The sequence below is a fragment of the Loxodonta africana genome, chromosome 23, assembly GCF_030014295.1.
Source record: "Loxodonta africana isolate mLoxAfr1 chromosome 23, mLoxAfr1.hap2, whole genome shotgun sequence".
NCBI classification, from domain to species: Eukaryota; Metazoa; Chordata; class Mammalia; order Proboscidea; family Elephantidae; genus Loxodonta; species Loxodonta africana.
This window is the reverse complement of record NC_087364.1, coordinates 15,912,465-15,936,183: the sequence shown is the minus strand read 5'-3', so window position 1 is coordinate 15,936,183 and position 23,719 is coordinate 15,912,465. Positions and strand designations below refer to the sequence as shown.

General features: G+C 42.2%; 1 protein-coding gene across 4 annotated transcripts in view; it reads left to right on the top strand.

The window, feature by feature from the left end:
• Positions 1-23,719, top strand: part of UBAC2 (UBA domain containing 2) — a 213,120-nt gene that overhangs the window by 143,898 nt on the left and 45,503 nt on the right. For all 4 annotated transcript variants that reach the window (XM_010593997.3, XM_010593996.3, XM_023553162.2 and 1 more), the window contains one exon: positions 2,891-3,136. In XM_010593997.3, coding sequence (XP_010592299.1) covers positions 2,891-3,136 — 246 coding nt within the window. The remainder of the gene's footprint in view (positions 1-2,890; positions 3,137-23,719) is intronic.

Sequence of the window (23,719 nt, the reverse complement as noted above, 5' to 3'; positions counted from 1 at the left end):
ACAGAATTGGGATCATAACGTATGCAGTTTTTAAAATTCATATCTTAAACATTCCATATGAATTTCAGGATCCCGTATTTAAGTTCCAAGAAAAACTCTGTGAAGATTTTATTTGGAATCGTGTTGAACTTATTAATTTTTTAAGAATTGGCATCTTAACAATTTTGCATCTTCCCATTCACTGGTGTGGTGTCTTTCTCTGCTAATAGGATTTTTTTTTTTGTCCCTTGTGATAGTTTTCTAGTTTTCTCTGTAAAGGTTTTATTTATTTTTTTTTTATTTATTGCTAGCTATCTTATACTTTTTCTTACGGTTCTCTGCTGGTAGTGAGCTGTTTTCCCTTCTAGGCAATCTGTATTTTATCTCTGGTTCCTGTTAAGAATTTCTTTCTTTGTTTCATGACAATGGATCTAGGTGTGAATTTCATTTTATTATCCTTCTTGGGACTCTTGCATTTTCAACCTGGGGATTTATATCCTTCACTAATTCTGGACAACTCTCAGCTATAATTTTTTTTTTATATAATGTTTCTATATATAGTTTCCCCTCTCCTACCCCCATATTCCCTCTGTCATCTTCTGGAACTCCTATGAAACATATACTGAGGGCCTCACTGTTCTGTATGTAATCCACCTATTTAGAGTCCAATGCCGTAACCTCTAATGCCCCTGGATCATGCCCTCCAGAGCCTTTGCCTTCTCACTGCAGACAGGGAGAGTAGATACGTGCCTAGGTTGAGTACTAGGGGTGCCACTTACACAGATTTAAATAATCCTCCACTTAACTCCTGCCTTCCACAGTACCTGCTGCCTCTAACCCCTGAGCCTTTCTGAGTTCTATGGGACCCTCTGTGGGCATCTGGATTTATCCTTCCCATACGCTAAATGACTTGTAATTCAGTATGTTTCCCATGTTTGTTATTGTGGTTCAGGATGACAGATGCTTTCTAGTTTCACTAAACAGGGACTTTGTTTCTGTTTTCTTTGTTCTTTTGTGCTGTTTTTGATAGAAGGGGCTTGGAAATTATTTGAAACTGGAAGTCCTCTCCCATTTACTCCTCAGCTTACTCCAGCCTGTCTTCCACTCCTGCCACTGCCTTGAAACTGTTCTTGAAAGATCATTGAAGGCAAAATCCACTGGTCATTCCTCTCCCATTTATCGTACTTCACCTCCCAGCTGCATTAGACATAGCTGACCATTCACATTTTAAAGTACCCCCTTGGCTTAGCTTTAGTGATACTGTTCTCTCCTAGTTTTCCTCTTGTTCACTGTCAGCTTCTTTGACTTCTTTATTGACTTCTCCTACTCTGTCCACCCACAAAATACAGGCGTACTCCTGGGTTCATTCTTAAACCCTCTTTTTTTCTTCTGTTATCCATTCCCCACCCCAGTATTATCACATCTGGTCCCGTTGCTTTAAGTGGTGTCTAATATGCCAATGACTTTCAAATCTCTCCCTGTAGCTGACTTTTCCCCTGAGCTCTAGGTTTGAATATCCCACCACACACTTGAGATTTCCTTAGAATTTCTAGTAAATACTCCCAAGCTTACGCCTAAATTGCATTTGCTGTTTTCTCTACCTGAATTGTTCTTTCCCTAAGTCTTCAAATCTTTACATCCCATCATCCTTAAGATCTTTGCTCAAGAATCTTCCCCAGAGGACTTCCTTAACTACCCAATGTAGAGACGGTCCCTGCTTGAAGTCACCCTCTTCTATTTCTGTTATAGGTTTGTCCAGAATTGCTTTATGTGCTTACTTGTTCATTGCCTAGTCTTCACATTGACCCCTGTTAGCTCTACAAGAGTGGGACCTTGTTCGTCTTGTCTTCTGCTGTATTCTGAGTGCGTAGAATAGTGGCTGGTATGTAGCAGTAAATTCTTGCCAAATTAATTAAATTTTATTAATAAAACATCAAAGTGTACTTTTCTCACATTAAGCAGGAAATTGTCAAATATGCTTTAATTTGGTATGAATAACTTCTATTATAATTGAAGTCAAAGTCACAAAATTAAAAATACACAAGTTTTACCAAAGGAGTAGCCATAGTTGTTTTATGTAGAAAACCAGAGGGAGTCTTTAGACTTATGACCTTGAAGATAAAAAATAGAATTGAGTTGAATTGTTAATTGCTAACTGATATAGTTGAGGAGGAAACCCTGGTGGTGTAGTGGGTAAGTGCTACGGCTGCTAATCAAAGGGTCGGCAGCTCGAATCTGCCAGGTGTTCCTTGGAAACTCTATGGGGCAGCTCTGCTCTGTCCTATAGGGTCGCTATGAGTCAAAATCGACTTGACAGCACTGCATTTTTTTTTTTTTTTGGTATAGTTGAGGAATTAAAAATCTAGAAAAAATCAATACTTGAAAAGTTGATTAAAATAGTACATTTAGAAAGCAAAGCAAAGATTCTAGGTAGTCTTTAGTTTTTACTAAATTTGTTATGTGACTGGATCAGACCATTGAACGTCAAAGTCATTTTCTGTTCGTATCCCTTCTTGGTGGCCATCTGCCAATAAGGGCAACCACAGAGTAGTACAGTATGAAAGTGTTTCCATTATCAGATTTTTTTTAAGGGTTTTTTTGGTTGTTGTTTTTTAAAATATTTTACAAGTCCTTTGAATGATACGTGGTTAGCATTTTGCTATCCCTTCTAATTTAATAAAAACAATTTTGCTTTACTGAGTAAATTAAAATTTTTTGTTGATTTATTCCTTAGTATTCTGTATTTTAATAGAGGCTTTTAGTTATCACCTGACACTGCTAAAACTAAGAAAAATGTCATCCGAAATATAGTAGTAATACCCCAAAACTGGGTTTATGGTTATTGATTTCTGCGTTAAATATGTCCTTTAAAATGTTATCACACTTAAATAATCTAATCGGACTCTTCTAGATTTCTGGCATGTGCTACAGCAGCAGGGTGTTAAAAATTGATCAGGTGCTCTACGTTCCCAAATGGATGGCCACGTTGTTTTCTTGGACCCTTGAACCCCTCTTTTCGTCTTCGGAACCCACCAGTGAAGGCGGAATTGGGATGGGGGCCACAGTGGACATCCAGAGACAACAGAGAATGGAGCTGCTTGATCGCCAGCTGACACTCTCTCAGTTTGCACACGTGAGGCGACAAAGACAGCGGCAGGTAAAAAATGATAATAATCGTTACATTCTTAAAGATATTCAGTGGTCTGAGTACGCTTTTCCTCTGTGATTTTCTGCGTGGTAGACGTTACATTTTATTCCTGTGCACAGCAATGTAGATTTTGGCAGTTATCCAACCAGAACGTAGGTCTCTGTAGTGGCTACTCGTGGTTTTTCAAAAGGTAAAGAAATACAGTGTGGCTGAAAGATTGGTCAAACTGGACATTCTTGTTCCAGTTATATTAGATAAGGATTATTTCTTAGAGAAACACCAACCTAGTTAACAAGATGTGATATTTATCTCTTTTTATAATCTTGTAGAAGCCACAGTGTCTTCCTGTGAAATGCTTATCATGTATTCTGGAGTGAAGAGCAAATGTAAAACTTCTTGATTTTCCTTGATTGAAACGGAGAGAATATGAAAGTGAAAACGTTTTCAAGGGAACAGTGTACAATGAATAAATCAAACAAATGCTATGTTTTCTTAAACTTATCATCAGTAGTCAGAAACTATTGAGAATTTATTTACAAATAGTGCTGTACCCAAGCAATCTGATACTAGTCTTTCAAGGGAGGCAGGGGAAGGAAGGCCATGGTTACTGTATCGTTGTTACTGTACGTCAGTCTAGAACCTCAGGTCCAGTCTTTCTTTGACACTTCTGTGGTCCAGCATGGAAACCCTGGTGGCGTAGTGGTTAAGAGCTACAGCTGCTAACCAAAAGGTCGGCAGTTCGAATCTACCAGGAGCTCCTTGGAAACCCTATGGGGCAGTTCTCCTCTGACCTGTAGGGTCGCTATGAGTCGGAATCAACTCAATGGCAGTGGGTAACAGGTATGGTCCTGCACACTGGGCCCTTCATTGCTTGTCTCCATCTTCTTCACCCTCTGGGATAGTAAGAGAGGGTACTATTCTCTCTCGGTATCGCCCTATCTCCTGCCTGCAGTTGAGGTTGGAGTCAGGTCTGCAGGGCCTTACAGTGGCCTGGAGAAGTGAAATCAGGTCTGGAGTCACATTGGAGTTGCAGGTCCCAGAGTTTATATCTGGGGTGGGAGGACGGAGGCCCTCCATCAGTGAGCTGAGTCTACAAGGGAAAGAGAGAAGCAAAGGTTGTTTCTACTGATACATTTGAAGTGACTCTAGAATAAATGATAAAAATACTCATCTACCCCTCATATAATTAAAAATGGAGGACAGGCTCCCCTTGGAGAGATCAAAGCTGAAGGTGTAGATCATGGAGTCAACTTTGTAGAGATGAGAGCAGAAAGCAAAGTACTAGATGAGATCTGTAAGGAAAACACTACACCCAAGATGAGTATAGGCTTTGGACTAAGCCTTGTATTTAGCAGGAGGAGGAGGTAGATCCTGCAAAGGAAACAGAAGGACAGAATGAAAGGTAGAAAAACTCAGAATGATCAGTGCCCACAAAGCTGAGGGAGTAGTGGTGAATATAAATATTTTCCAGGGAGAATGGACAGAGCTTATGAGGGAGAGAAAGAAGTGTAGTGGACGATTCTGAGGTTTCTGGCTTAGATAATTGGATAGATGGATGATGGTACCTTTGGAATACCTGAGAGGAGATCTCCATTCTATAGCTATATGTCTTGTGCTAATGGAGAAACCATTAAAAAAAGAAAAACCCTGTTGCCACCAAGTGGGTTCCGACTTATAGCGACCCTATAGGACAGAGTAGAATTGCCCCATAAGGTTTCCAAGGCTGTAAATGTTTATGGAAGCAGGCTGCCGCATCTTTCTCCCACAGAGCATCTGGTGGATTTGGACCACCAACCTTTCAGTTAGCAGCCAACTGTTTAACCACTGTGCCACCAGGGCTCCTGTGAGCAAACCATAGAAGGTGTATTTTTCAGGTTGGTTTCCCCAGGAAACAGACTCTGAGTTGGAGATTAGTGTACAGGAAATTTATTGGAGGGAGCTCTCAGGATCAACATCTGTGAAGTAGGGCTGGTGAAGGAAGCAGGGCTGGGCAGCAGAAGTTAAACTGCAGCTACAAGAAAGGCCTCAGTAATCTCATGGAGAGCCGTGGAGCTGGGATTGCTCTTCAGGTTGTCTCTAATTGGGGTGAGAGGGCTGAAACTTTAAACCTCCACGACCCAGTCGTTAGATTACCCCCAGGAAGGAGACATAATCTTGGGTAGATCGGCTTTCTTCAGATCCAAGCTATCCACAGAGAGAATCTCAGCTGAGAATTACCAGATGTCAATACTCACAGCACCTGGAAGATTGAGTGCTTCAATTCTGAGGGAAGTGGGGAGACTGGGCAGTACAACACAGCACCCACTACAGTCCACCCCTTGTGCTGCTAGGATCTGCTTTACTTCAGTTTTTGGAGCAGCTCCTCCAGTATTCCAGTGAGCCTCTTTTCCTGAGAGAAACTTTCAAGAGGAGGATTAGCCAGAAAAACTGCATCACCTTCTATCTCAAGGCCGTACTGATAATCACCATCTCCTTCTTCTGCTGTCCATCCTAGATTCCCCTCACCCTTGGCTAGAAGGCTTAGTTGATGTGACACATGCATCTTCATCCCTGTGACTTCTGAGTCCCTGGTCACCCTGTTCTTTTCAGGCTATGGCTGCTGCACTTGTCCATTTAACATAATAATTTGGCAAGGGAATACCAAGCATGCCCAAGTAGATGGCCTGAGTGTTATACATATTCTTCCCTGTCCCTTTTCTTGTGATTGTAGCCCTTTTTCCCCTGATGATCAGGGTTAATTACTCCTGCCAGGCTAATGACTCCTTTCCTTGCTTGTCAGTCTTTTGGCACAAGAAGCCCAGCGACTGGGTAACAGCTGTAACTTAAAATGTATATCCCCTGGTGGAAGTGTTTCCTTCTGTGAGCCAAGATCTCTAGCCTCATAGAACTTACAGTTGCAGAGACAGGAAGCACGGATTCCCCGTGTGGGTCTCTGGGAGTGACAATAATCAGAGTCACTTCTCTTTCCACCCCTTATTTCCAAGGCCTATGTGTTCTGCCTGTTGGGGACATACACCCATATAATGATTGTTGATTTAGGGTGTATACTGCATCCTAGAGGTTAGAGCACCATCCTCACAGGGTATCACCTCCAAGCTGGTGTTTCACTTGCACTTTCAACAGGTTGTTTCATTGATCTCCCAAACCAGCAGCTCCTGGGTCGTATGGTATGTGAAAAACTCAACATATCCCATTGATATGCCACTGATGCACCCACTTGACCGTAAAGTAAGCCTTTTCTTCTGATGTGATGTTATGCAGGATTCCTGTCAGTAGATCAAGCTCTCCATAAGCCCACAGGTAGTGGAACTGTCTGACAGAAAAGGCAGACCTATGACTGGAATAAGCATCAAATCCAGTTAAGATGGATTGCTGCCCCTTCCACAATGGAAAGGGCCCAGTTCTGTCTAGTTATCACTAAGTGACTGTTCTCCTTGTTGTATCGGTGCACAGCATTGGTCTCTGTTGCTGGCAGATTGGATATTCTGTAGTAGCTGTAGCTAGATCAGCCTGATGAGTGGGACTCATGCATAGCCCCCATCCCTGTCACCATGGTAGTTTGTTCATATGCTCATTGTGCCAGCACTGGGGCGATTGATGATAGAGGTTGGCTGATGTCAGCTGAGTCATTCTGTCCACCTCTTGTTTGGTGCCTCTCTTGTGGTGGGTGCCCATAATAGGTGTGACCTACAAGACAAAGACCTTCACACTTTATGCCCATTCTTTTAGATATATCTACATGCCTCTTCCTCGGGCCTCCTTGTCCCTCACCTTTCAGTTGCATGACCAACCAACCAAGTCATTTGCCATGGCTCATCAGTTTATACTGCATCTCTTTCCACACAAAGTGGATAACCAAATGTACCACCCAAGCTCTGCGCATTGGGAGGATTTCCCTTCATTGTTACCTTTCAAGGTTACCGTTGAGTCAAACGGTAGTACAGCCATGGTCCATTTTCAGCTTTCACTCTTGCACTGACCTATCCACAAGCAAAATTTGACCATTTTCCTCCTCTGTCATTTGGTCTTAAGGAACCCACTTCCATGTGACTAAGGGTATGAGCTGGGGAAAAGGTTTTGATACAACAGTGGTGGATGACATGGTGGTCTGGGCTACCTGCTACCACAGCTTCCTTGTGCTCTTTGGTCCTGCTCATACTGATTCTAGATAATACCACTTCCATCTTACAGATTTCTGTTGGGCCCACCTGATCTTTTGACATGGTAGGTCTGCTCATTTTATGCCCCAGTGATCAAGCACTCATGTCTACCAGGGTCAAGAAACAGTTTTTTGTTAAGTGTATAATTCTCTGTTGTATAGAGTGAGGTCTTGCTCCAGTACCCTAAGGATCTTTGTCGTGGTTCTCCCATTGTGGATTGCCATAAACTCTACATAGTGTTTTTCCTACCACCAAACCAAACCAAACCAAACCCAGTGCTGTCGAGTCGATTCCGACTCCTAGCGACCCTATGGGACAGAGTAGAACTGCCCCATAGAGTTTCCAAGGAGCACCTGGCGGATTTGAACTGCTGACCCTCTGGTTGGCAGCCGTAGCACTTAACCACTACGCCACCAGGGTTTCCTTTTCCTACCACAGATACTTTTAATACCATAGGATCTTCCAGGTTGCACAGTCCAAGTATCAATGAATAAAACAGACAAAAATCCCTGCCCTCCTGGAGTGTATATTCATTCCAGCCATTGTTGTTGTTGTTGTTAGGTGCTGTCGAGTTGGTTTCGACTCACAGTGACCCTATGTACAACAGAACTAAACATTGCCTGCTTCTGCGCCATCCTCACAGTCATTGTTATACTTGAGCCCATTGTTGCAGCCACTGTGTCAGTCCATCTGGTTGAGGGTCTTCCTCTCTTGCGCTGGCCCTCTACTTTACCAAGCATGGTGTCCTTCTCCAGGAACTGGTCCCTCCTGATAACATGTCCAAACTATGTGAGATGAAGTCTTGCCATCCTTGCCTTTAAGAAGCATTCTGGCTATACTTCTTCCAAGACAGATTTGTCCATTCTTTTGGCAGTCTGTAGTATATTCAGTATTCTTTGCTAACATTGTAATTCAAAGGCATTGATTCTTCTTTGGTCTTCCTTATTCATTGTCCAGCTTTCGCATGCATATGAGGCCATTGAAAACACCATGGCTTGGGTCAGGCACACCTTAGTCCTTAAAGTGACATCTTTGCTTTTTAAAACTTTAAAGAAGTCTTTTGCAGCAGATTTTGGTGAGCTATACAACTGTGAAAATTGTATTATTTCCTTTTTGGTTTTTTACACCCGCTGCTTGCCAGCCTCCTTGACTTTCAAAGATGAGTCTTGCCTGCCTTGATAAGTCTGAAATTTAGAACAGAATCCCAATTACTGGGGTTTTGTCAAGCCTTTGTATTGAATGGCCTGCTGGTTAGTAAAGATTATTCTCTTCTAGCAAATTATCTCCTAGTATATAAAAAAAAATAGACATCATATATCTAAATCTCATTAGCTAACCTCCTGCAGAAACTTCTTCACCTGGCTGTGCTTTAATTGTTTGTCTGTAAGTTTTGTTCAAGTAAGTAGGATAAATCACCACATAGAGGACTCTTCTATTAAAGCGGTACTGAAGAAATTATCCATTGTGTTTGTGTGCTTGCATAAGCACGAGATATGACAGTTCTATTAGAGTTTGTATCTGAGAAACAGTATTATTTTATTTCTTTTTCAACAAGAATGTATTTTGTTGTTGTTGTGTGCTATGAGTCAACTCTGACTCGTACTGACCCTGTAGGACAGAGAACTGTCCTATAGGATTTCCAAGGAGCAGCTGGTGGATTTGAACTGCTGACCTTTTTTGGTTAGCAGCTGAGCTCTTAACCACTGTGCCACCAGGGCTCCAAATATGTACTTAGTACTTATCATATACCAAGCATAGTGCTAGACATTGAGGATGCTGCTATGAAAAAGACAGTCACCAATGCTTTTCTTTAATGCAGTGTAAGTCCTGTCTCTCCTGAAGAATTACCGTGTTCCATTTTTCATCAGTACAAAGAACACTGCCATTTATTAAGCACTGACTCTGTGTCAGTCACATGCTAAATACTTTACATACATTATAAATACCTTACATACATTATTTCATTTACTCCCAGCATCAGTCTTGAGAGGTACAGGTATTTCCGTTTTTTCCACTAAGACTTACAACATTGGCTACTTGCCCAGGAACACACAGTTGCTGACACGGGGAATCCATGATTTGGACCCAGATGTGTCCAGCTCTCAGGCCTCTGCTCCTCATCACCACATCATGCTCCCTCCCTGTGAGAATACCTTCGTGGCAATTGATCGTTTATTTGTGTTCACTCTTTTGCTTTGACTGGCAGGCACTTTGGTGCCAGGCTTACGGTTATAACAAATTAAGTGTTTACCCAAAGTTCAAATTTTTGCTTCCATGTCCTTCTGTGTTTTTAAAATACATATTTTTTAAATAGATATAACTTATTGATGGCTCAGAGACAACACTCAGTATCAAATCGCATAAAGAGGCAGACCATGATGGCTTCAGCAAGCTCCTAGAACAAAGAATCAAGAAATCTTCTGGATGAAGAGAACTTCCTGGAATTACCAGAGGTAGAATACAAAAGATTAATATACAGAACTCCTCAAGAGATCAGAACAAGCCAAGCAGCACAGAGACAAAACATAATAGGAACTTAAACAGATGAGACAAGAGTACCCTGACAAATTTAATAGGCTGCAGGAATCCATAGAGAGATAGCAAACAAATTCAGAAGATCAACAACAAAATTTCAGAATTAGACAATTGAATAGAAAGTCATAAGAGCAGAATTCAGGCGATGGAAATCAGAATTAGTGAGATTGATGATAAAGCACTTGATAGCAACATATTTGAGGAAAAATCAGATAAAAGAATTTTTAAAAATGAAGAAACCCTAAGAATTATGTGGGACTCTATCAAGAGGAATAACGTACAAGTGTTTGAAGTACCAGAACAGGGGGCAGAGGAGGGGGGCGGGGGATAACAGAAAATACAAAGAGAATTGTTGAAGATTTATTGACAGAAAACCTCCCTGATATCGTGAAAGATGAGAAGATATCCAAGGTGCTCATCAAACCCCACAAAAGGTAAATCCCAAAAGAAGGTTACCAAGACATAATCAAACTTGCCAAAACCGAAGATAAAGAATTTTAAGAGCAGCTAGGGATAAACAAAAGTCACCTACAAAGGAGAGTCAATAAGAATAAGCTCGGACTACTCAGCAGAAACCATGCAGGCAAGAAGGCAATGGGATGACATATATAAAGCCTTGAAGGAGACAAATTGCTAGCCAAGAATTATATATCCAGCAAAACTGTCTCTCAAATATGATGGCTAAATTAGGACATTTCCAGACAAACAGAAGTTTAGCAAATTTGCAAAAACCAAACCAGAATTACAAGAAATACTAAAGGAAGTCCTCCAGTTAGAAAGTCAGTAACATCAGATAACAACCCAAAACCAGAACACAGGGCAGAGCAAGCAGTCATCAACCCAGATACGGAAATCATAAAAATAAATCAAACCTAAAACACTCAAAACAGGTAAACAGAGATGTCATTATGTAAACGATGACAACATTAAAACAAAAAAGAGGGACTGAAAAGTGTAGTCATAGATCTTTCATATGGAGAGAAAGTTAAGGTGATATAAAGAAATAAAAGATTGGTTTAAACTTTGGAAAAATAGGGATAAATATTAAGGTACCCACAAAGGAAACTAACAATCCTAGGATTGTTAGTTTCCTTTGTGGGTACCTTAATATTTAATAAAAAACAAGAAAAACATAAAGACTCAGCAAGTGTACCCTTTATTGTAGACAACCTCAAATTCTGTTATTACATTTAAAAGAAACTTATTCTTTAAAAACTGTTGGTCTAATATTTTTCAAAGAACTCAGAGTTTATTTGGCCAGAAAGTCATTTGGTTACTAATTACTACAACATTGGTCTCTCTGCAGTTTTTAATATTAAGCATTCTAAAATATTGCTAGAGACTTATTTCCATGTATTCCTTTATATTTCTTTGGCCTGCTTTTGTCTTACTTCATCTGACCATTTGGCAGCTGCTCAGATAGTTGGCTGTGATCGGCTTTTATCCATCTGCCTGTCAGTTGTCTCTGTGGCAGCCATCAGTTAGTCACTACTTGAGACTCTCTGTCCAAGACTGGTAGGTAGTCAGTGGGCACAGAAGAAGTGAAGAACATATCCTTTCCCTTCATGAGTCTGTGATCAACTTTGGGGACCTTGGGCCGATATATACTACAAAGACATACTGGCTCACGTACAACTGGGCAATGAGATATCAGAGAAGAGAGCCATCGATGTGGGCTGATACCGTCAAAGATGTTTCTACAGACTGGAAGGATGGGCAAGGTTTGAATAAGTGGAGAGGACGAGGTAGTTATTACAGAGGAAAGGACCAGCAGGAGCGAGCATAGAGATCATCACGAGATCCTGAAAAGGAAAGACCTCAAGGAGACCTGTTTGACTGAAATGTGGTAGGAAGCATATTGAGAGATGGGAAATAATATAGCATCTGATAATGGAGGGAAGTATTTTTAAACCTGACAGCAGATTTTGGTTTTGACATCAGAGGCTGTGAAATGTGGCTTATTCATTAATAAAGGTAGGGCAGCTGTCTCTGAAAAATTACCTTATTGTGGTATGTAAGATGAATGGAAGAAAGGAGAGACCAAAAAGAAGGCGATAAATAGAAGGCAGTTTTTCAAATCCAGCTCTCAGAGAGATGAATGCCTTGGCTAAGATAATGTCAGTCTCTCTCTTGAGTTCTTCTTCCTGTGTGCATGCCCTAAATATGTTGTTGCCCAAAGTTCAGTCCTCAGCCTTCTGAGCTTTTTATCGTATAGACTCTCAGCAGTGGCCCACCCAGCCCATTGTTCTCACCATTGTCTTAAGCTGATGGCTCCCAGATTTTGTTATATGGATGGGACCTTGCTTTCTCTTGGACTCCAGAGCTAAATGTCCTGCTGCTGCTGGACATCTCCACTTGAATGGCCCACAGGCACGTGACATTTCTCATTTCTCTGCTAAATTTGCTTCTCCTTCTTACTCCAAACGTTGATGAAAAGAACCACCGTCTACCCACAGGCCCAAACTGGAAAATCTTGACTTTACTCTAGACTTTTCCCTCTTTCACCCACCTCCTATCTCAGTTAAGTACTATGGATTCTACCCCCTTGTTGTAAGTCAGTTGTTCCCTGTCTCTTCATCCCCACTGCCTTAGCTCAGGCCTTCATCGTCACTTATCTGGATTTCTACTCATATCTCCGTCACCTCTTAACTAGTATCTCTGTCACCTGACTGTCTCCACTCTGCACCACAATCCATCCTCCACTGGAGTGATCTGTTGACAACACAAATCTGATTGTTTCACTCTTACCAAACTGCTCAGTAGCTCTGTGTAGCTTTCAAGAAATACAAAGGCATACATTAAAATGAAACTCTAGTGGTATTTTAGAGTGTACAGCTCATTACACAAAGCATCTGCCTACTTTTTAGCCACATCTCCTTACATGGCCCATTGGCAGCCTTTAGTCAACACGTGTTCAACTATCTGTGGTTCGTCACAGCCCCGTGTCGTTTCTCACCCGCTTGCTTTCACATCTGCTCTTTCCTCTGCCTGAAACAACTTTCTGCTGTACCATCTTCCCTACCCCCTACACACACACATACATTTTTGGCTAGCCTAACTCCTAGTCAAGGCATTGGTGGTTCTCTGGAAGAATTCTCACCTTCCATGGGGGAGACTTGGATTTGATCCCTGCCCAGTGCACCTCAGGCACAGCCACCACCCATCTGTTGGTGGAGGTTCGCATGTTGCTGTGAGGCTGAACAGGTTTCAGCAGAGCTTCCAGACTAAGAAGGACTAGGAAGAAAGGCCTGGTGCTCTACTTCCAGAAATCAGCTAATGAAAACCGTGTGGATCACAGTGGTTCAATCTGCAACTTATCATAGGGATGGTGCAGGGCTGGGCAGTGTTTCATTCTGTTGTGTGTGTGGTCATCCTGAGTTGGGAGCCGACTCAACAACAGCTAACAACAACAACTCCCATCCACTCTTCAGTATTCATTTCAAATATCACCTCCTACGGGAAGCCTTCTCTAGCCTACCGGGCTGACTCTAAAGCTCTCTCTGCTCCCGCAGCACTCTGCCTCTCTGTCTGCCTGTCTCTGTACTCCCACAGTCCTCTGCCTGTCTCTGTACTCCCACAGTCCTCTGCCTGTCTCTGTACTCCCACAGTCCTCTGCCTGTCTCTCTCTGCTCCTACAACACTCTGCCTGTCTCTGTACTCCCACAGTCCTCTGCCTGTCTCTCTCTGCTCCTACAACACTCTGCCTGTCTCTGTACTCCCACAGCCCTCTGCCTGTCTCTCTCTGCTCCTACAACACTCTGCCTGTCTCTGTACTCCCACAGCCCTCTGCCTGTCTCTCTCTGCTCCTACAACACTCTGCCTGTCTCTGTACTCCCACAGTCCTCTGCCTGTCTCTGTACTCCCACAGCCCTCTGCCTGTCTCTCTCTGCTCCTACAACACTCTGCCTGTCTCTCTACTCCCACAGCCCTCTGCCTGTCTGTCCTCCTCCCACAGCCCTCTGCCTGTGTCTCTGCTCCCACAGCCCTCTACCTGTCTCTCTGCTTCCATTGCACTCGGCTTGTCTCTGTCATGCCACTCTTTGTACCATCCTGTCAGAGTTGATTTACTTTTTTGTGTCTACCAGTAATGTGTACTGGAATGGGTGGAGACTTTTTTCTTTGTATCTCTGTTGTTGTTGTTGTTGTTAGGTGCTGTCATGTCAGTTCTGACTCAGTGACTCTGTGTACAACAGAGCGAAACACTGCCCGGTCCCATGCCATTCTCATGATCGTTGTTATGCTTGAACCCATTGTTGCAGCTTCCGTGCCAGTCCATCTCATTGAACGTCTCCTCTTTTTTGCTGACCCTCTACTTTACCAAGCATGATATTCTTTTCCAGGGACTGGACCCTCCTCATAACATGTCCATATGACATGAGACGAAGTCTTGCCATCCTCACTTCTAAGGAGAATTCTGACTGTACTTCTTCCAAGACAGATTTGTTCGTTTTTTTTGGCAGTCCATAGTATATTCAATATTCTTTGCCAGCACCATAACTCAGAAGCATCAACTCTTCTTCAGTCTTCCTTATTCATTGTCCAGCTTTTGCATGCATATGAGGCAATTGAAAACACCCTGGCATGGGTCAGGTGCACCTTAGTCCTCAAAGCGGCATCTTTGCTTTGCTATTTAAAGTGACTTTAAAGAGGTCTTTTGCAACAGATTTGCCCAGTGCAATACATCATTTCATTTCTTGACTGCTGCTTCCATGGGTGTTGACTCTAAATATAGATCCTAGTAAAATGAGATCCTTGACATCTTCAGTATTTTCTCCATTTATCATGATGTTTCTTATTGGACCAGTTGTGAGGATTTTTGTTTTCTTTATGTCAAGGTGTAATCCGTACCAAAGGCAGTAGTCTTTGATCTTCATCAGTAAGTGCTTCAAGTCCTCTTGGCTTTCAGCAAGCAAGGTTGTGTCATCTGCATATTGTATGTTGTTAATGAGTCTTCCTTCAATCCTGACGCAGTGTTCTTCTTCATAAAGTCTAGTTTCTCAGATTATTTCCTCAGTATACAGTTTGAGTAAGTATGGTGAAAGCATCCAACCCTGACACACACTTTTCCTGATCCTAAACCATGCAGTATCCCCTTGTTCTGTTCAAATGACTGCCTCTTGGTCTATGTACAGGTACCATTTGGGCACAATTAAGTGTTCTCTAGTATGTGAATAATCTCTGGCACATAGTAGGGAGTCAACAAATATTTGAGAGAATTAATGATAAACATGTGTAAAACAAATATTTGAAGAATTGCTCAATGTACTGAGGCCAGCCAGAAATAGAGCTGGAAGAAATACAAGTGAGTAGTCAGGACTGGAGTAAAATTTGTTTTCAGGCATAAATAGAGTAATGACTAATTCCCATTAGATATCCTGTGAGAGGACAGGTGTCTTAGTCATCAGAAATACCACAAGTGGATGGCTTCAACACACAGAAGTTTATTCTCTCACAGTCTAGTAGGCTAGAAGTCCCAAATTCAGGGTGTTAGCTCCAAGAGAAGGCTTTCTCTCCCTGTCGGGTCTGGAGGAAGGCCCTTGTCACTAATCATGCCCTGGACTAGGAGCTTCTCTGTGCAGGAACCCCAGATCCAAAGGACGCACTCTGCTCTCAATGCTGTTTCTTCGTGGTATGAGGTCTCCATGTCTCTCTGCTCGCTTCTCTTTTTTATATCTCAAAAGAGATTTGCTTAAGACACAATCTAATCTCGTAGATCTCATCAACATAACTGCTGTTAATTCATCACATTAACATCATATAGGATTTACAACACATAGGAAAATCACATCAGATGACCAAATGGTGGACAGTCACACAACACTGGGAATTATGGCCTAGCCTAATTGATACACATATTTTGGGGGGACACAATTCAGTCCATGACAACAAGCGTAAAGCAAACCACTACAGACAGGCCAAGACCTATGTTTAGAAAATGAAAAGAGGAGAAAGAAAAGGAATCTTAGGAGAGTAAGGAGAAAACCAGGAGAGTTCTGTGGCAAGGGAGCCAGGAGAGTAGAATGTTTCAGGGAGAACAGGTATTCAGTGGGTTCAGACACAGGTCCCTCTCCCCCACAAAAAAAGTCAAGCTGAGATAATGACTGAGAAGAGACCACTACTCAGCTAGAATTGGTCCGCTTCTGAAAGGAGTTTTAGTGGGGACATGGGGATGGATGGATACTTGATTTCAGCTTATAAAGAAGGAAATGAATGAATTGGAAATGAAGGAAGGACAGTCATCACTTCTATTCCAATCATATAGCCCCATTCTAGGACATCACTGTGGTAATCAGGTCTACATTCTTTAAAGTTAAATATGACTTTATGCTACCAAAATATAATTTTCAGTCTGCTCTATAACAAATTCCATAGCTATAAAGAAAAATGAGCAGTATGAGTTTTGGTTAGACCTCGCTTGATCTGGAGCTTGAAGCTAGAATGCTGACATGGCAGTGTATATAAAAATTATCCTTAAATTCATTATCAAGCCACAGTAATGTGATAAGTTTGCACAGTGTTTTTGATCTCTATGGATCTTTCTCATAGTTGCTGTCTAAAAGGTCTTGGATGATTATCTTATCTCGAAGTGATGGAAATGGATTTACTACACAGTATTGCTTCAGTTGATTGACTCCTATTTCACATCTCCCTCCATGCCCATAGTTGTCCCATTCTTTTGTAACTTTATGTAGTGGCATTGTGTTAGATGCCCGTTAACTCTACTGTCAATAGCTCCTTGCTCTGACTCACTGCTGTCCTCCTGACACAGCTGCTGGCTCCATGGTTGGTGACTTCTCAGAGTCATACTGGTACTTGCAGCTGTGAGAGGAGGGCGGAAGGTGAGAGGAGGGGGGAGGCCTTACATTACTTTTCACAGGTTTGTGTTTTTTCCATCTTCGGCAGTATATGAGTTCTTGAAGAACAGGAGCTGTTTGTTTTACTTATTTATATCCCTTTTGGTTCTAATGCAGTGTGCTGCCCTTAGAAAGTAAATAAGACAGTGCCCTGGCCTTCAAAAGGTTTATAGCCTCTAGGGGAGGATAGATGAGGTAGTACTGAATGCTAGGTTCCTACTGGAGTTAGTTTGTATGCAGCCCCAAGGCAGAAATGACAGATGTGCCAATCCTCTCTGAGGGGGCCAGGAAAACCCTAGAAGACTGAGTGGAATCTAAAGAGGCCAGCATTCAGGTGGGCGTTGCAGGCAGAGGAAGCACAGAAGCATGAAACAGCTATGCAATCAGCAAGTAATTGCATTTGCCCAAAGCACAGGGTTGTTGTAGGAAGAGACAGTGAAAGATGAGGCTGGGAGAGGGCAGAAGCCAGGACATGGGGTTGGGGGGGTGGGTCCTATGCCACACAAGGAGCCCTGGTGGTGCAGTGGCTAAGAGCTCAGCTGCTAACCACAAGGTTAGCAGCTTGAATTCACCCCCCACTCCCTGAAAACTCTATGGGGTAGTTCTACTGTGTCGTATAAGGTCGCTATGAGTTGGAATCCACTCGATGGCAATGGGTTGGTTTTATGCCATGCAAAGAATTGTTTGTTTTTTAATTTTATTCTGCAAAAAGTGGTGAGTCATTGAAGGCTTTTAAGCAGGGGAAATAAATTAGATTTGATTTTTAAGAAAGATCATTTTGGCCATGATATGAATGATGGATTTAGAAAATAAGACTGGAGGAAAAAGACCAGTTGAGGGACAGTGAAGACTGTGTGTGTATCAGGATATTTGTGGTGAGGAGGCAGAGCTTGCTCATTGATAGTAAATAACCACAGCCACACTTTACAGGGGGAGCCCTGGTGATGCCGTGGTTAAATGTTCCGCTGCTAACCAAAAGATAAGCAGTTCAGATCCACCAGCTGCTCTGTGGAAACCCTGTGGAGCAGTTCTGCTATGTCCTATGGGGCACTTGACGGCAGCAGGGTTTTTTTTGTTTTGTTTGTGTTAAGCTTTGCATAGCTTCTGCACGTTCCAGCCTCCAGAGCAATCGCTGGAATCTTCTCTTACAGTGGACATGTCAGCTGTCGTGGTGCTGCATGTCTTCTCAGCTTCTCAGAGAATCTCTCTTTTTGCTCTTCATAGTGGACGAGATCCATCTGCTCATGCTATAAAAGCAACGTAGTATGATGAAAAGAGCAAGGGATTTTTCGTCAGGAGGTCAACCCTACGTTGATAGGGAGACCTAGACACAACTTATCTGATAGGGTTTATGTGAAGACAAAATACTTTCTACAGAATTACTTCATATACCAGAAAGATCTAGGAAATATTATTATAACACTTGTTATCTGTTTGGTGACTCGTGCAGTTTGATAGTCTTGATTTAGGAACTAACCTGATAGTTATTACTTATAAAAGCTTGTAACTTCTAGAACAAAGGTCAGCAGACTGTGGCTTGTGGACCAAACCACCTGTTTTTGTACTACCCAAGAGCTAAGAATGGTTTTTGCATTTTAGGTAGTTGTATAAATTCATACATAATAGTCTCAATTTTACCTCTTGAGCTACGAGTCCTAAAACATTCACTGTGTGGCCCCTTGCAGAAAAGAATTACCATCCTCTTCTCTAGAAGATTATACAGCCAACAGGTTTCAAAGCACCTTTTGACCAAAAAGCCTGAATTCTCTCAGTGTTTTGGTCATGTGTTATTTGTGTGACCAGCCATTTTCTCTTTTCGCTGCTGCCGAGAATGCCATAGTATACCACATCGTAAACTTGCCCTAAGGTAGCTCTGTAAAATCTCCGTTTATTTGAGAAGCAGAATGAAGGTGAAGCCCACGCTGAATGAATTGTGTTTGGCATAAGCCAAGTGGGAAATTTGTCAACAAAGCAGTGGAATCCATTGGTGCTATTTTCTTCATTACCACGTCACTTCATTGGGCTGCTCCTGTGTCCTGGGTGATTATCACCTCCATAAAAGGACGCCGATGCCAAGAGCCGCTCACCCGTTACTCACACATGCATTCAGTTATTTTCTCAGTATTTAGTTGAACTAAGTTAACTATATTCTCTCACCCGCCCTTCATAACATTTTGTGGCTGTGAAAATTGTTTCTCTTTATCCACCCCCAACAGCAGTTGTTAAGTACCATCTGACATGTGTGTCATTATGATTCATATCTGCCTTGTGAATCACGAGAGTTGTATCCTTAATCAAGTATTTTTAATTTAGTAGAATATTTTTTACTGTATTAAAAGTGCTCTCAGGCCCTTGGTATATTTTTTAACAGCTTTATTGAGATAGAATTTACGTAGTATACAATTCACCAATTTAAAATGTTCAATTCATTGGTCTTTAATGTATGCAGAGTTTTGTAACCGTTACCACAATCAATTTTAGAACATTTTTATTACTCCAGAAAGAAATTTTGCACACATTAGTAGCCACCTCCCAATTCTTCCATTCCCCTAGCCCTTGTTGTTGTTGTTGTTAGTGCTGTCGAGTTGGTTTTGACTCATAGTGATCCTATGTACAACAGAGCACAACACCGTCCGGTCTTTTTACATCCTCACAATCATTTTTATGCTGGAGCCATTGAGTCAGTCCATCTCATTGAGGGTCTTCCTCTTTTCCTCTGACCCTCTACTTTACCAAGCATGATGTCCTTCTCCAGGGACTGATCCCTCCTGATAACATGTCCAAAGTATGTGAAAGTATGCCTGGCCCTAGGCAACCACTAGTCTACTTTCATCTCTGTAGTTTTGCCTATTCTGAACATTTCATATAAATGGAGTCATACAATATGTGGTCCCTTGCGATTAACTTCTTTCCCTTAGCATAATGTTCTTGAGCCTCATCTATGTTGTAGCATGTATCATTATTCCTTGAAGTGCTTTGAAATAGTAAGATCCAACTAGTAGAACTTTGTGCTGGCAGGTGATGTCATCCTATTGAAAAAATTCTGGCATTACTCCTTCGTCTGGCTAGGTTTCTGAGTAAGATTCCTATTCACCTCTTAGCCTATCACTACCATTTCCATTAACATCCATCCTACAAGATATATTTAGTGTCTGCCACGTGCCAGGGCAGGTCTGGCAAGTACCACAGTGAGCAGGACAGTGTAATCCTTCCCGTCCGTGAACTTAGAACAGAAAGAGGCAGTGAGAGTACAAGTGAAATGCATGCTCCTCTGCAGGGAGCACTTGGCCCAGGCGTCGATGGTCAGGAAATAGATTTTGAAGTAAGTGCCATCCGAAATGAGCCATGAAAGCGTATACCTATTCCTGTACCCACGCGTGCATGTGTATCTGAGTGTGTGTGTGTGTGTGTACAGTAAAGAAATCCACCTTGAATCCAAAGGGTGCAAATTGTAATCAGTCCCATGCCTAGGTTAACCAAAGCGGCCTCAAAGATAGCCGCCTGGCACATGACACATTTCTCAGTACTTCCTTTTTAGGTGTACACTCTTTCACTTTTTGGTGCAATTTGATTTTAAAATCATTCTTGTCAAGTTTCTGTGCTTCTTTGTCAACAAAGCAATCTAATCACTGAGAGCGAGTTCTTTTATGACTTTTTTCTTCTTTTAGCAGCTGAGCGTATAATATCAGGTGTGGAGTAACTTACTAGTGCTTATTGATAAGAATCTGAATATTAAATGAGAATCAGATGCGAGAACTTACTTTCAAGTGAAATTAAAGCTAAGCTGTTTATCTCAATCTGAAGCTCCTTACAGAAACTCCTGTTACGTTTTTAGTTCTTCTGCAGTTGATTATACTGACCTTTTTGACAAAACTCAGAACAGAAAGATAGGATCAGTCTCGGTTCTGATCCCTTTCCAAAACTGACTCATTAAGTGACCTTGAGAAGATCTTTCCGTTTTCCATTGTGCCTTGGTTTTTTCATGAGAAAGACGAGTGTGCTGCAGTCTCATGGTGTTTAAGAAAATGAATAAATGATGATGAAGTACCTAGCATGGTGGAGATGTAAAAGTTATAAGAAATCCTAATTTTTAAGTGTTGTTTTCACTTATCATTTTTTTTAAAACCACGACTGAGTTTAGAGACGTGCCCTGAAGCAGGCATAACGTTTAATAGGAGCATATTAGAAAAACCTCCCTCATAATCATTCTGCAAATTTCCCTCTCCAAAAAAAAGCCATCCCCAAGGGTTTTCAAAACAAGAAAACAATTCTAATGCAGAACAGACCTCTGGGGTCCCTGTGAGCTTCTCAGGAAAAACCTTTTTGACTTTCCCTTGAATTTTATGGATCCCACATCAGGGTTCAGAGCCTGCAGCCTGATAGTTGGGTGACAGACGGGGCTTTGTGAATAAGGCAGTGGAATTTCCAGAGGAGTGAGTCAAGACTGCTGTGAGATCAGAGCACAGATTAGAAATACCGAGATTTGTAGAAATTGTAACTTCTGAGTGATAGAGGGGGCACGCATGCTGTGCCTTGTTCACAGAAGATGTAGGCGGAGTTTGTGGTCATGGGCATGGGCTCTGGAATGAGACCACCACTGCAGGTCACTTTAATTCTCCGTGTCTCCTTTCTTCATCTGTAAACTGTCCACTTCTGTGGCTCTCGTCAGAGTGGTTGCTCAAGGAGTCATATCTCGTTGGAGATCCATAATCAACTCAGGTAACAATAGTGACTGGTGTTCAAGCCCAAACCAAACTTTCTGCCGGTGAATCGATTCAGACTCATAGCTACCCCATAGGGTTTCCAAGGCTTAATTCTCTGCCGAAGCAGACTGCTACATCTTTCTCCCTTGGAGCCATTGACGGTTTCAAACCACCAACCTTTCAGTTAGCAGTCCAGCGCTCTAACCACTGTACCACCAGGGATCTTTAGTGAGTGGTACAGGAGAGTTATCTAGTTACGAAGGTTATCTAGTCCGGCGTCTGCTTCGAGCAGAAATCACTTCTGCAGTAGCTCTGACAGGGGGCCATTCGGCTCCTGCTTGAACTGTGAAGATCTCTTTCTGAAAGGAAACTGCTTTATTTTATTTTACTGTATTTTTTTATTGTGCTTTAAGTGAAAGTTTACAAATCAAGTCAGTCTATCATACAAACTCCTAGTTGCTCTCCCGCTAATGAGACAGCACACTCCTCTCCACCCCGTACTCCCCGTGTCCGTTCAGCCAACCTCTGTCACCCTCTGCCTTCTCGTCCCACCTCCAGACAGGAGCTGCCTACATAGTCTCATGTGCCTACTTGAGCCAAGAAGCTCAGTCCTCCCCAGAATCGTTTTCTGTCTAATAGCACAGTCCAATCCCTGTCTGAAGAGTTGGCTTTGGGAATGGTTCTAGTCTTAGGCTAACAGAAGGTCTGGGGACCATGACCTCTGGGATCCTTCTACTCTCAGTCAGACCATTAAGTCTGATCTTTTTGTGAGAACTTGAAAACTGCTTTATTTTACATCTTGGCTTTCAAAATGCTCTTTAACATATTGTCTTAGTTATCTAGTGCTGCATTGACAGAAATACTGCAAGTGGATGGCTTCAACAAACAGAACTCTATTCTTGCACAGTTTAGGAGGCTAAAAGTCCAAATTCAGAGCACCAACTCCAGGAGAAGGCTTTCTCTTTTGGCTCTGGGGGAAGGTCTTTGTAATCACTCTTCCCCTGGACTAGGAGCTTCTCAGTGTAGGACTTGCTCTGTTCCTGGCAGTACTTTCTTGGTAGTATGAGGTCCCCCTTTCTCTTTGCTGGCTTCTCTCTTTTGTATCTTAAAGAAGATTGATTTAAGATACAGCCTAGTCTTGTAGATTGAGTTCTGCCTCATTAGCATAACTGCCTCTAATCCTGCCTCATGAACATCATAGAGGCAGGATTTACAACATGTAGGAAAATCACACCAGATGACAAAATGGTGGACAATCACAGAATACTGAGAATCATAGCCTAGCCAAGTTGACACACATTTTAGGGGGACACAGTTCAATCCGTAACACATATTGATTAGGAAAAGCCAGCTCATGATTTGTTGAAGCATCTTCTTGCCCAGCTGTCAGTTTTATAGATGAGGCAGCCTATACTAAGTATTTTATTTTAAATTGGCAACTTGGCTGTATCCTGTAGAAGTTCAGCAGAGGAGAAAGTAAGGATTTGGATTGTCAAGAAAGAAGCCAGTTATGGGTATGAAACAGTAGCTGGGCTCTGTACAGACTGGTAGGGGGATAGAAAGCCAGAGGAAACAGAGGAGGACATTTTCAGTGACAGGAACAATTTGAACAGACATAGTCTACAAGAAGTGAGAGACACAGTAAGTGGAAGGAACGTGCTGGGAAAGGTGAGAAATAAGTTAGCTGGAGCTGACTTTGGAGAATCTGAGGAACAAGACAGAATAACTTAGATGTCATGCAGTAAGCTCTGTAGAGCCATGTGAGTGTTTAGGTTGAGACAGTGGCATAGTGAAGGCTGTGTCATGAAGTTTCATCTGCTGTCATGTGCATGTTAGATTGGAGAAGTATCAGTGGCAGTGATGTCAGCCAAGAAGCTGTTTTCACACAGTCTCAGAGTAGGATGACAAGGACCTAAACAGTATCAGACCCCCTTCAAAGGAAGAATCAGCAGTTCTTGAATATTGGATTCATTTGATGTACAGAGGAGAGAACTGAGTCCAAAAAGGGTCACCAAGGTTTCAGACAACGCTAACCTTAGACCAAAACAAAAGAAACTGAACCCCTTGCCGTTGAGTGGATTCCGACTCATAGCAACCTATAGGAGAGAGTAGAACTGCCCCGTGGGGTTTCTAAGGAGCAGCTGGTAGGTCTGAACTGCTGACCTTTTGGTTAGCAGCGGAGCTCTTAACCACTGTGGCAAGTTGGAATCTGCCTCACCCATTGATGAAGAAAGAGTGAGGGAGTGAGAAGTGATCACTGAAGACATGAAAATGGATGAATCCTCAGAGGGAGTATATATAAAAAGAGAGGGGAAATCTTGAGTAATCCCCAAATCTCAT